The sequence below is a fragment of the Myzus persicae genome, unplaced genomic scaffold (assembly GCF_001856785.1).
Source record: "Myzus persicae strain clone G006 unplaced genomic scaffold, MPER_G0061.0, whole genome shotgun sequence".
Classification (NCBI taxonomy): Eukaryota; Metazoa; Arthropoda; class Insecta; order Hemiptera; family Aphididae; genus Myzus; species Myzus persicae.
In genome coordinates this window covers 68832-81780 of record NW_019103910.1, presented here as the reverse complement: position 1 = coordinate 81780, position 12949 = coordinate 68832, and the positions used below count along the sequence as shown (strand labels likewise).

Here is a 12949-nt window from a genome sequence, read left to right as displayed (position 1 = left end):
AAACTTTAAATTCTAATTAACTAATTAGGTTCCTAACTAATCGTTTGAAATTTAATTATTTTTATGTTAGTATCGAAATATTCAGAAAATATTTTGCTCAGGAATATGAAATTAAAAATGATTGTTGTCATTCAAAAAAGTAAAAAATAGAATTAAAACTTATAATGATGAAAACATTTTTAAAAATTCCTTTTTTTTATAAAGGTTTTTCAATGAATCATATTAATTTCTCAATTAATTATGTATACAAATGTTACAATCTTTTGAAACAATGAGTAGACACTTAATACATATTATGCATATAGCGTACTATACAAGCAAATTCTTAGCCACTCTCCACTTATTTTGAGCTACATTGACTACTTCTTGTGCACATGTAAACGCACATCGAATAAGCTTTTTAATTTTTCACTTCCCAATGGTGTTTTCAATAACTATTTTCAATGTTAGGTTAACTCATTCTTTACATTCATTCTTTTACTTTTAGGTTAATAAAAAAACAAGCGGCCTAGAGCATGGATAAGAAGAGAGCTAAGATCCACCACATATTTATTTTGAAAAGTGAGAATAATTTTTTTACCCGATAAAAAGGAAGTTTATCGCATCAGTCTACCTATCTTACGGTAATGTAGTTTTATGTAGCATAAAATAGTTCAAAATAAAAAATAAAAAATTTAAATAATCATGGTACAACGATTTTTTGTACAATTTTAAATAGTACATACAAAATTTATGAATTTTTTAAGCTTATTTTCATGATAAATAATAATAAATATAAAATATAATACAAGTATGTACAATTATTAGAAAACAACAATAATGAATACCAATAATGTTTATGTTTGGTTGTTCTTTGGTTTATTTATCGTCGGCACGGTTCTGATAGATAATCATAGATGACCGTGGTCGCCAGCAAACCTATGTCTATATTTACTGTTCAAAATCCATTGATGATTCTAGTATGTTTTAATTACTTCAATATGTTCATTGCAATTTTCTCCTATGTGCACCATTTAATTTATTACTACCAATCGTGAGTCTTCGAATTTACTAATTCAATACCCATATAGACTAAATATTGTAATTCTAATTTAAGTACTTAAATAGATAGTAAATAATATAAAATAAAAACCACAACAGCTGACGATCGACGGCTGCTGCTGAAAATATTTCGAATACGTAGACTTTAAAGTTCAAATAGATAGGATAATTCTATCAAACGTCAACAATTAAATATTTATATAGGTACTAATATAAAGTTATACTTTTACATTGATTACTTATGTATATTGTATATATAGATCTCCTACTGTAGTACTGTAATGTTTCGTTACATATTATATAAAATATGATATGAGTAGGTTGTAAGTAACAAATAATACCTATAAATTATAAATTATAGTAGTGCTATTACAGTAATATACAAATAGGTATTCAAAATTCAAAAGGTACTTTTAATTTTGTTTTATCGGCGCCAAATATTCAAAATAGATTTGGTTAATTCTGTGCAATTTTTATAATTGTATTCGTTACGTTAGCAGACAACACATTTACAAAAATAAACTATTTAGGCGCGCAATAAATATATTAAACCACTGACTAACAATACTACTCTACTACTACTTTTACATACAAGTACATAGTAAATTAATAAAAACATATGTAGGTAGAATGTAGATAAAAATATTATTTCTATGAAAAGAAAAGAAGAGTTCTGAAGACTCTAAGGTTAGGTTAAGCCTAGTCCAAATCCCAGTTCTGATTATTCCGTCAATTTAATCGAGAAAAATGTAGTTAGGCATATAATATATTTTTTCCATTAAACAGATTTTTTAGATGTATCGATTAAATATTCGCATTATGTTTTTTGGCATTTCATAGTTTGCAAATTCTCAAAGTACCTAGCTCAAGGTTGAAATCATTTTCAAATTCACCGCGTTTTATGAATACTAGTAATATTTTGTCTGGTCGGGTCGGATCTCAAATTAATCATGAACGACATTTGTGAAATACACTTGAATCCTACAGACACTTGTCGCGGTATAATGAAAACTTACACACGCACACCACACACTTACACACACTCACACACATATAGATCGGTTTACGTTATAAAATATATAATGTATTCATCCGTACTAAGCGGGGCTCTCCTTCGTTTTCTGCTGCAGTACACCACCCCACTCGCATATAGCATAAGGCCACTCGACTTTTAGACCACATGCGCATACGATATAATAATATAATATATACAATATACATATATACATACGCCATACGCACGTCCACGCTCTGGGTTTACATTTTATTGTTTTTTAATTTCTTTCTCTCGCACTCCCCAAATTTCGTCCAGTTCCGACAACCACCCCCCTTCCCCACTCTTCTCGACAATGCACCCCTCGGCGACTGGACAACATCTCTCGCGCTGCAATACTATTCCTATATACATAATAATTTAGTACACACACACACACACACACACACACACACACACACACACACACATAAGCACGGTCGCGGTCAGGCTGCAACTACGGTGGGTGTGAAGTGAGAGTGGGTGGGAAACGCACGCATACCAAAGCGCACTCGCTCACTCGCACCCGCGTAGAAAATATTAATAATAATAATAATAATAATAATAATAATAATAATATGATATTATTTAAAACGATGCGAACCGTATAGTGACCGCGCGGGGCGTCGGCGGCACAGGGCATATGCGCCGAGCCGCCCCCGGTGAGCCGGGATTGGTCTGGCCCGGTCCCGCCCCTCCCAGAATACACGCCACCGGGATCTCCGAGTCCTTTTATATTATCGCGGGCAGCACGTGCGCCGCGGGGACGAGTGTATCGCCGGCGTTCGCAACGGTCGCAAGTGGATTGATGCCGTTTGCCTTTGCGGAATAACGAACCTTCCGGAATCGTGGATGAATACAGGTACTTAATATTGCGATAATAATTTAAGCTGTATAAGAATTATGTGGTTAGGTACCTATATGTATTATTATGTCGTAATTATGTTTATACATTTATAGTATTATTGTATATTACGCAATATATATTATTGTGCCCGAACGTTTACGACGTGGCTCATGATACTGTATCGATAATATAGAATAATAGTATAATATAGTGTCATAGATTTGATTTCCTTCGTCAATATTATTTTACGATAATATTTATTACTTGAAGTATTTATTTATAAGGCTAGTAATGATGATAGTATGTACCATTTACGAGTATGCTATAATAACCTATTAAGACCTATATACATAATAATATATAGGTACTCGACCACTGAGCATCGAAATAGTCGACAATTTATAATTACAATATTGGTAGTTATAATTAGTGTTAGGTACTATAATCAGTGAGTTCTAAGTCTGTCTAGGAATTAATAACCTATAAAACAATTATTAAAAGTCAAATTAATAAATAAAAATAAAAAAAATTGTTTTGAATAGGTAATTGTTCCAAAATTTGTAGAGTACATAATGATAATACACACGTACTATAAATTATAATGTACATTGTACATAAATCATTTTATTAATTTAATAAACAATGTATTTAGAACTTGAATCACATTTTTAAAATAAATGTTTACAGTTTAAGGTAGTCTTTTAATAAACAGTATTCAATACTTCTTTTCTATCACAATCGCTCAATTAAAACTGAAACAACATACATTTACCCATAAATTACAAATGGACAAATTGTTTCAAAAGGTAGGATTTTTTTGAACAAAATTTATATTTACAATCAAAATTTTTCAAAATTATGAACATTGAAAATTCTAATTTTATATTAGCTTAAACTTTGATATCGAAAGTTTTATTATCGTGACCATTCTTTTCTTCAATTTTAATTTCGGCCCATGGTTGTCGTTCTCCTGAAGCAAATATGCCATAAAATACTGCTCCAAACATATATATACCACTAGAAATTAAGAACACCCATTGCCATTCTTCTGCGCTCTAGAAATGTAATAAATAATAATTTAATTAGTTCTTGAATCAGATAAAAGTATAAAAATACTGACTTTGTTTTGCACAATAATACCGGCCAACATAGGACTGACAATGCCAGGTATAGTTGCAAACGTGTTGGAAATTCCCAACAAAATACTGGCGTATTGAGGGGCTATATCTAATGGGTTAATGCTGTGAATTGTAATTAAATAATTGGTTCAGATTTAAGTAACTTTTGTAGATTATGAAAAAAAAAATCCATTACCTGAATCCGGACCAAGCAAATGCTCCCAGACCCACTGCCAGCGTTAAACAAATTATAGATCCAATTTCAGATGTAGAATTCGATGCTAAATACATGAAAATAGTTTGGCTTACAAAAGCACCACAGTTGAAAACTTTTCTTACCTATGAAAGTCATTTTGGAGAATTTATAAATTTATATACTGCAGCAGTTGCATAAGACTTAATATATAAATACATACTTGTGTAGTAGTGAGTATTTCATTTTTCCGAAGCCAATCTACAAAAAACCCACTAAACTGAAGAATAATGGACATGACGAGATATGGTAGAGCTGATAGTAAACTTCCTTTTCCAATGTTAAATTTCAGTACGTCTGCAGACCAAAATAAAATTAACCTAGTTATTGTTTAAGTTAGAATTGTATAATTACCGTTCATGTAGCTTGGTAACTGCGTAAGTAACGTGTAGAATCCCCAGTTTTCACAAAAATGGGCACACGTTATCGCCCAAACTGGCATCGATGTTAATATATCTTTCCAGGGGTAGTCTACAAAGCTGACTATAAAAAAATAATATATTTATGATGTATACAAAATAAGATGTTGAAACAATTCATTTACTTTTAGTGTCATCCGTCGGACCTATTGAATCCACAATATACTTGAGCTCTTCTTTCGTGATGTGTTTGTCTTCTACTGGGGATTCGGTGATACATGTCAACCAAACCACACACCAAATTATAGCTACAATACCTATAAATGAACGAAATTATGTGATGTTATTATATTAAAACTGTAGGACGACCATTGGAAGGGGGGATTTACATGCATGACTCTGAATAATGATGACAAAATCCATGTTTACAACATTATAATTTTTACCAATACGTACTATAATATATGTGTGTATAATGATATTTTAATGAAATAAATATGTATGCAATAATATATTTTACCTATTGGATAGTATATGTACCTACTATTGAACTTTTAAATTATTAAATTATTATATCAATGGCTTCCTATTATCTTTTTGACGAAATAAGCATGTAATAATTATTATTCAAACACATACCTGGTACGTAAAACGTAGATGGCCAACCGTATTTTTCGGCTAACCAACCGCACATCGGGTATCCGACAACAGTACCCACAAAACTACCGGAAAAAGCAAACGATCCCAGCCGGGTGCGTTCCGCGGGTGGCGCCCATCTCGACCACACGGCATGTATGCCAGGATATACAACTCCCTGGGCACAACAATAGCTTAAGTTTCAATATTGTTGGTGATATTTAGAGGGTTGAGCGAATCACGTATATATGTATGTATACATACCTCGAACACTCCCTCGATGACTCTGAGAACAATGACTAGATAAACCGAATATCTGGCAGCAACGGGGGTGAGGATCGTTAGGATCGAGGTGCTGAAGACTCCGTAACCGATCAATTTCACACCCCCTATCTTTGCACCCAGCAAACCACCGATCAGTTGCGTAGAAATGTATCCATAAAAGAACGAACTCAAAATCGCGCCACGAAGTTCTGGGCCCCAGTCGAATTCGCTCGTCTGCAATCAAATTACTACCCTTTATTGTATATGTTTAGTAATAATATGCATTTTTCAATATTTTTGGAGATTATTTGAAATTTGTTTTACACTGTAGTATTAATAATTGTTCTCAGCTCGGTTTGATTAAACATTTATCTAATGCTTATAATTTATATAGTGTAACTATATAGTCTATAAGTAATAAATTACCTGATATTATGTCCGAAGAAATTTGGTCCATTAATGATTAATACAGAACTACGTGGAAACACTACGATCATTTATATCGGCATGAATAATTATATTGTTAATATTACATAGTTTATAATATGTCCACACCAATCGACTTTCATTTAGAGCGCGCGATATTATCTCAGACGACACTAAAATATACAACAGTAAAATATGCGTAAAAGAAAGTAGAATGGCACCTATATGCGAGTGTTTGCGGTCGTACTATATACCATACCTCAACACGTTTTAGTTTGCAGTCGGTATATTATAATCAGAGTGAAAAATAATTGCAAATTGCAAATGCAATTTCATAAAATAAATAATGGCATAGTTTGATGTACTCTTATAAGTATAAGAGTGGTTTTTCTTGTCCATATAATATATGTATAGACAAAAAACGTATTGTGTATGTATATGAACTGACCTCAAATTAATGATAACATTTCTCGTTTTTACTTTCATTTCCCTAGGCGTTATCGTGATAATAACATATACCTATGTTGTATTCGAAACTATTAACACACGCGTTTGTAACGAGAATGTATGGAGACAAAAATGCTGTTAGATAAAAGGTAAAAGTTTCAAACAAATCCGAAAAGTGCATTTATACGTTATTTGATACGCTAGTTTCAAATGTTGATAATTACAACCAGCAAACAAATTTGCATTGAATTACAACTCACCCGCGTGTCTGAGGACGACGTCATTGCTACGATTCCGACGCTCAAGTTTACCCGAAGGGTGTAGACGTTGAAGAAACCCAAAAATGCCAGGAACGCGACCAAGTTCCTGCGCTGTTTCCAAAACGGCGGTTGGCCATCGCTGTGGGAAACACAAAATACAACTACTCATATTATACATTGACGAACACGTTTAAATATTCTATTATATTCTATTTTATGTTTTTTTTTGCTGTCGTGTTTGTGCCAACAATGACCGCGAAACGTATAACAACATGGTATGTACCTAAGGTTTTCGGGTGGCCGGTCCATGGCTAACTGAACGCGCTCCGTAGCAATGCCACGAAAGACTGCTGTGGGTTTATTAGAATGTTATTCTTATACCACTTCCTCGGTCGACGATTTAGCCGTCAATAGTTCGGCGGTGTCTAGGTTCTACCTCTCTAACGGTCTAGTTTGCAGGTCGTACCTACTAGGTAGTCTCAGGTGAATGAGGTATGCATAATATTATACACGTCATGACTCGTAGTGATATCGTTTTGTTGTTCTTACGTAACACGTTGGGCGTAACATTTAAAATAATGATTGAATAAAAATCATCAATGAGCCGAGGAATACAATTTTCACTATTTTATAGGTATACTTATTTAAAAAATCATTCACAATTATTCGTTAAGACAGATAGTGTATCGTATACCTTAACTTATTATAATATTGTAATCAGCTAGAAGTACCGTACAGTATAATAATTTATAAGCGATTGGCCGTCGTCAATTCGGCTGGTATTATTATAGCCCTGAAGTAGCTAACTGAATATGAAATTGTATGCCTAGGCGGGATCTTGGAAAGAAAATAATCTGCGTATCATTCGGTCTACGATATATATTTGTATCAAACAAAAGTGTTAGTTGTCATAGTCGTCTATCCCTTTTTGATCAACAAGTGGTCAGTTTCTCGATGCTCAACGTACCGTATAGGACATTGTTTCATACTGCGGTTTAAGATTGCATTCATCGTCTAAAATCACTCACACATACATTATATAGAACATTGTCAATGGTACTTTAAAGTAATGGTGTGTTCAAAGCATAATAAAATATATTAAATCAGTGACTAACATTTTTGTACTTTGCACTCACAATTTTTCATTTATTACTGAACTCCTGCAAATTTATTTTCTACAATTAATTGAATGACTTTTACATAAACATGTGTTTATTAATATTATGTGTAATATTTGTATTTAAATAAATTTAATTTACTCACTCCATTTACTATTAGTCTTTTACATTAAGTTGTTTTATTGTATTGTGGCAAGGACACAAATATTTGCCTGAAGATTGATAACAGGTTGTGAATTTAATGATTTGGCATTTTGGGAATCAATAAATTTCATTCTGATTTAAAAATAAGCGAGATATTAAATTTATACATCTTAATTTATATTTGTAGAAAAAAATTATGGTTTTGACAAAATTTAAAGCCAGGGTATATTTATTACCATGGTATTTTAATACTAAAAGCTTATTTAGCATAAATTATTCAAAACGTTTTTTTAATTAAGCTTATAATAGACATTTTTTTGTATTATAAATTTGTTTATGTACATTTTTTTTTATTTATTCATTTAATATTTATTAGAATATTACCGTTCAACCCACATTTATAATGTCACATATTTTTGAATTTTTAATGAATATTTTTGAATATTTCATAATATTATAGTGCATCAAATTCACAGATCTACATGGAATCAGATAGGCAATACCGTAATACCATATTACGTATCAAGTTTCACTATATTTTTAGATAAAACCTAACTGTGCTTATCAATCCCTAATAACAAACGAGCAACTAAGAATTTTTTTCTACAATAAAAATTAATATGCTATAAATGTTAAATACGGACATGATTATTTTGATAATCCATTAAAAAGTATGTAGTACACATTACACTAGATATGATGTTATATTATTGGTACTGCATACTCCGTATGTTCTACTGCACATCGTATGTGGTACTGCACTACTCTACGGTACAGCAGTTAACACTATTTTCAGTATTTTAAGCCCTATATTATTTATATTCACGCCATACATCGTGTATATTAATACATTACATTATTGTCCATTATTGAATTCATAAACACAAAACTTTGAAGATTAGTTTTCATGTCATAATAATATTTTATGGAAATTAAACACCTGTTGTGTCGCATTACGCTATAGGTAATTAAAATGATTTATTGTTGGCAATATGCTTGTATATAATTTGAGAAATCGTGGTCGATAAAATTAGATCTATTAAATCGTACCAAAAAATAATAATAATAATTTGTTTGTTTTTATTTTATAAAAGATAAACTAGAATTAAATAATTATTAATCACGTTACCTCATTAAATTAATTGTACGTGTATACAAGGAGATATTGTATCAAAGTCTGACAAATACCTTACCTTAGTGGATATAAGCTATAAACCATTTATTATTTGACTCACATATTTATAGGTAATAAAGTATAGGTATATCAATCGGAATTAATTTGCTCCCTAATTATACTTTAAAATACATATACAAATTAATATATATTCCCAAAGACCCACACGCATAGTTCAACCTGATAAACGTAGATAAAACAATATACCTAATATTATGTAGGTACAATGTACATATAATCTTAATCCATCATAATTGCCTGATAACAGTATAATATTATGGTATATTTTATACAGGGTGTTTCAGTAAATACTCATTATATCCTTAAGTATTAACGTTTTTTAAAATTTATGTCTTACATTGTTTGAATACTGAAGTCATTACAAGAAAATATTTTATAAAATTATATTTTTTTCAATTTTTTATCATTATTTTTTAAATTTTTTGTAAATAATTGTATTATCTACTGTAAAAATGCTACAAAAAACGAACAAATTACTGTTAAACACTAAGTTTAGATAACCAATGGTCAGGAAAATTTTAAAATTAAATAAATTAAACATCACGATTTTTTTAAGATTTTTTATTTTTTAAATTATAACATACATTTTTAATTGTATACCCTGTAACAGAATGTTTTTCTGAAAATTTCAAACCGGTAGTTAAATTAATTATTAACTTTTAAGTGTTCAAAGTTTAGACGAGGAGCAAGTAGTGGACCAATGTCTAACGTTTTGCGGGATACCGGCATAAAATACCTATAAGTTATAACTAAAGAACGGATTTCGCATAAAATATATGCTGCTATTTTTAATATCATATACATGCAGTCAATGAGTGCCCACAAATCATTAATTGATTGATAAAATATCAACATTTTATAGTGTATATTTTTGCATATTCTGACGTTAGTGCATGTTCTGCATATTTTTGTATATTTTAACAAAAAACCATACAAATATACACCTAACGATCTAAAAAGGTGTTGAGAGAAAAAAAAACAGATTATAGGTAAGTTTATATAAAATTAATATCAAATATTTTACATCTCAAAGAATATGTAAAATAGGTTAGGTTATTGTTTTTCCAATTAACATACTACATTCAATTTTTCGTACTTTTTTCCTATTTATATCAGTATGTATCTACTATTTAATTTTAATAAAATATTTTTTACAATGTATCAATGATTAGAAATTAACTTATAGTCATAACTTATAACTAATTGACTACTCGTTCGGAATATAATGTTTATGTATCAAATTTCTTCTTTTTTCGAATTGAAATAAAAGTAAATGTTCTTCATCAAAAAGTAAAAACTTGTTAACTTATATCGATGACAAATAGTAAAAAAATCATGTAGGTAATAAATTCAAATAATGTAAAAAAAAATGTGTACAATTAATAATTATCGATATGAATGTTCTCTGATTCACTCAGTATCCTCTCCACTCAATACCTATGGAATAAAATGTATTTAAATGTCTTACAATTTTAACGGTAAACTAAAATTATATGCAACGTCTACCATGAGATACTAATAAATATATAATATACTAATATCATCTACTGACTATTTTATAGTTACTAATAATTATAGTTTTGTAGTCACGTCTTACACGGGTGTAAATATTAAATCCAACCACGGATTATACTAATAACGAGTCACGACAAATATTATATTATATTATAATTATCTGTATAATACTTGAGAAGTATATTTCTCAAGTGTATTTTCTAAAATGTCATAAATTTGGAATATGGATAATATAACCACGATTATATACTTACATAATATGCAATAATAGTCATATTGTAAAAATATTTAATAAGTCAAACGTCATTATCTATTTCATTTGAAATCGCCGTAGATACTAAAGCAACCGTGCGTGATACGATGTTCAATACCTTCACGTACAATAAAATAATATAATTACAGTGACAATAATAGACCGTAGTGTGTGAATAAGATGTGTGAAAGAAATTCTCGAATGATATATTCTTAGAGCGAATCTCAGACAAGAAATAATTGTTGGTTAGAGTCTAAGAGACTTGGTATAACGATATATGTATATAATATATATAAAAACAAATCAGTATATATTTTAGAATTGATGGAAATGCAATCTACACACGAATATAAACTATTTTCATCTGAACTTTTTTGTAAAAGTTTTAAAACACGCAAGTATTAAAAAGTATTAGAATTAACACGTTCTCAACTCCGGCATGTCGTTAAATTAATATGATACAACAATACTTTGTTTATCCTTTCAGAATCTGATTTCGTACAAGAAGTTACCTACTTATACGGTTAAAAAGATAGGAAAAATTGTTTATGCTTACAAAATAAATAAACAAATAAATAATATACAGATTATTATGACGTATAATTAAATATAATATTTTAATGTGCATACATTCACTAGAGAAATGTCAATTATTATCGTTTTCGAACACACATTCCAACGAAGAATAACGTTAAGTCTGTCGTCGAGTTGTTTCAATCGTTACGAATACGCGGGAAATATTTCCGGTATTCTTCCCGGTGTACAATCATGATATTATTACATTATTACACCGAGCTACACTGAGGGGTAACAAAGTAATTGAATACGCTGCACGCCAATGTCGTTAAATTATAATTCCATCACCTGTATTACAAGAACCATTTTTTACCACCGGCTTTTACGGCTGCAGCACGTTTTCGTTGTCAAAACACAATATATTATATTGTAATAATGTTCCGTTAAACGATTAGGATCTACAAAACGTATTATCAATACACAGGTCACATTGTCACAACATCTCGGTTGTTGGTTAGGTGTTGTACAATTAACAACAATAACTGTTCAGTTGCTAAGCTATTTTCTCTTCTATTCTTTCTTTGTAACTCTAAACATGTGTACAGGTATAGTTTATATGGAGTTTGTATTTTTTTGTGCCTGACTATTTAAATGGACTATGAATTTTTTTTAGGTACATTTGAATTAACAAGGAAATTTAAACAATTGATCAAGATATACTTTCTTACATATTACCTACAATAATTGATCTCGTCCTTCTTCTTTTTCGTCGGTTTTTGGTCATTGTAATTTGTAACCACCAAATAAATACCTACATCTACAACTATCTCTATCGTTCAAGGACCATTGTTTAACGCAGTGGTTTCCAACTCAATACTAGGCGACAAGGCGAGGACCACATTCATAAATTTTTCATCTTCACGGACACCGATTTAATTTCCCTACTATCTATTTCTATAGTCTATCTCTATAGTACAGAAGTATACATAATAAAATCAGAAATACAATTTATATTTTGTAAAAATATTTTAACTTATTTTATTGACATCAGACTAATTAAGTAAAAAAAATATAAAAATTCAAATTTCGGTATTTAATTAATATTGAAATAACATTTTACAAACTTAAATTGTTAGATTTTTATTCAAAAAAACAATAAAGGTAAAAATAATTACTTAATTTATGTGACTTATTAACATGAGCTTCTTTGACGAGGATTGTAGGATCCTTGGAATGATGCTGTTGCCCATATCGCTACTTAGATTCAGACGATATCTCTGTTATTTGTTTATAGTTAATAGCGGAGAAAAACCTTGCTCACTATTTCTGTCGTTCCGAAGTTCTATCGATTCTTCTTGCACATTTCATCAGAAACATTCTGGGCTCCGACATTGAAAGGTCGAATTATTACGAATTATTTTCTTAAAGTCGTTGTAGTATCATATTCTGGACCATACTCTGGAATGTATCTGGTAAATTCCTCTTTAAAGATTTGTATATTATGTTTTAATAAATTATTCTGAT

The 12949-nt window shown here is 30.3% G+C and overlaps 1 protein-coding gene across 1 annotated transcript; it reads right to left on the bottom strand.

Annotated features, from left to right (window-relative positions):
• Window positions 1-3646: 3646 nt before the first annotated feature.
• On the bottom strand, window positions 3647-7101 carry LOC111036184 (vesicular glutamate transporter 1-like). Its single transcript, XM_022318115.1, has 10 exons — window positions 6968-7101; window positions 6685-6823; window positions 5552-5785; window positions 5291-5465; window positions 4837-4968; window positions 4647-4775; window positions 4456-4589; window positions 4236-4378; window positions 4042-4162; window positions 3647-3976 (listed from the first exon to the last, which is right to left on the bottom strand). The coding sequence occupies exons 1-10, from the start codon at window positions 6991-6993 to the stop codon at window positions 3812-3814; spliced, it is 1398 nt and encodes a 465-aa protein (XP_022173807.1). The 5' UTR covers window positions 6994-7101; the 3' UTR covers window positions 3647-3811.
• Window positions 7102-12949: the final 5848 nt, after the last annotated feature.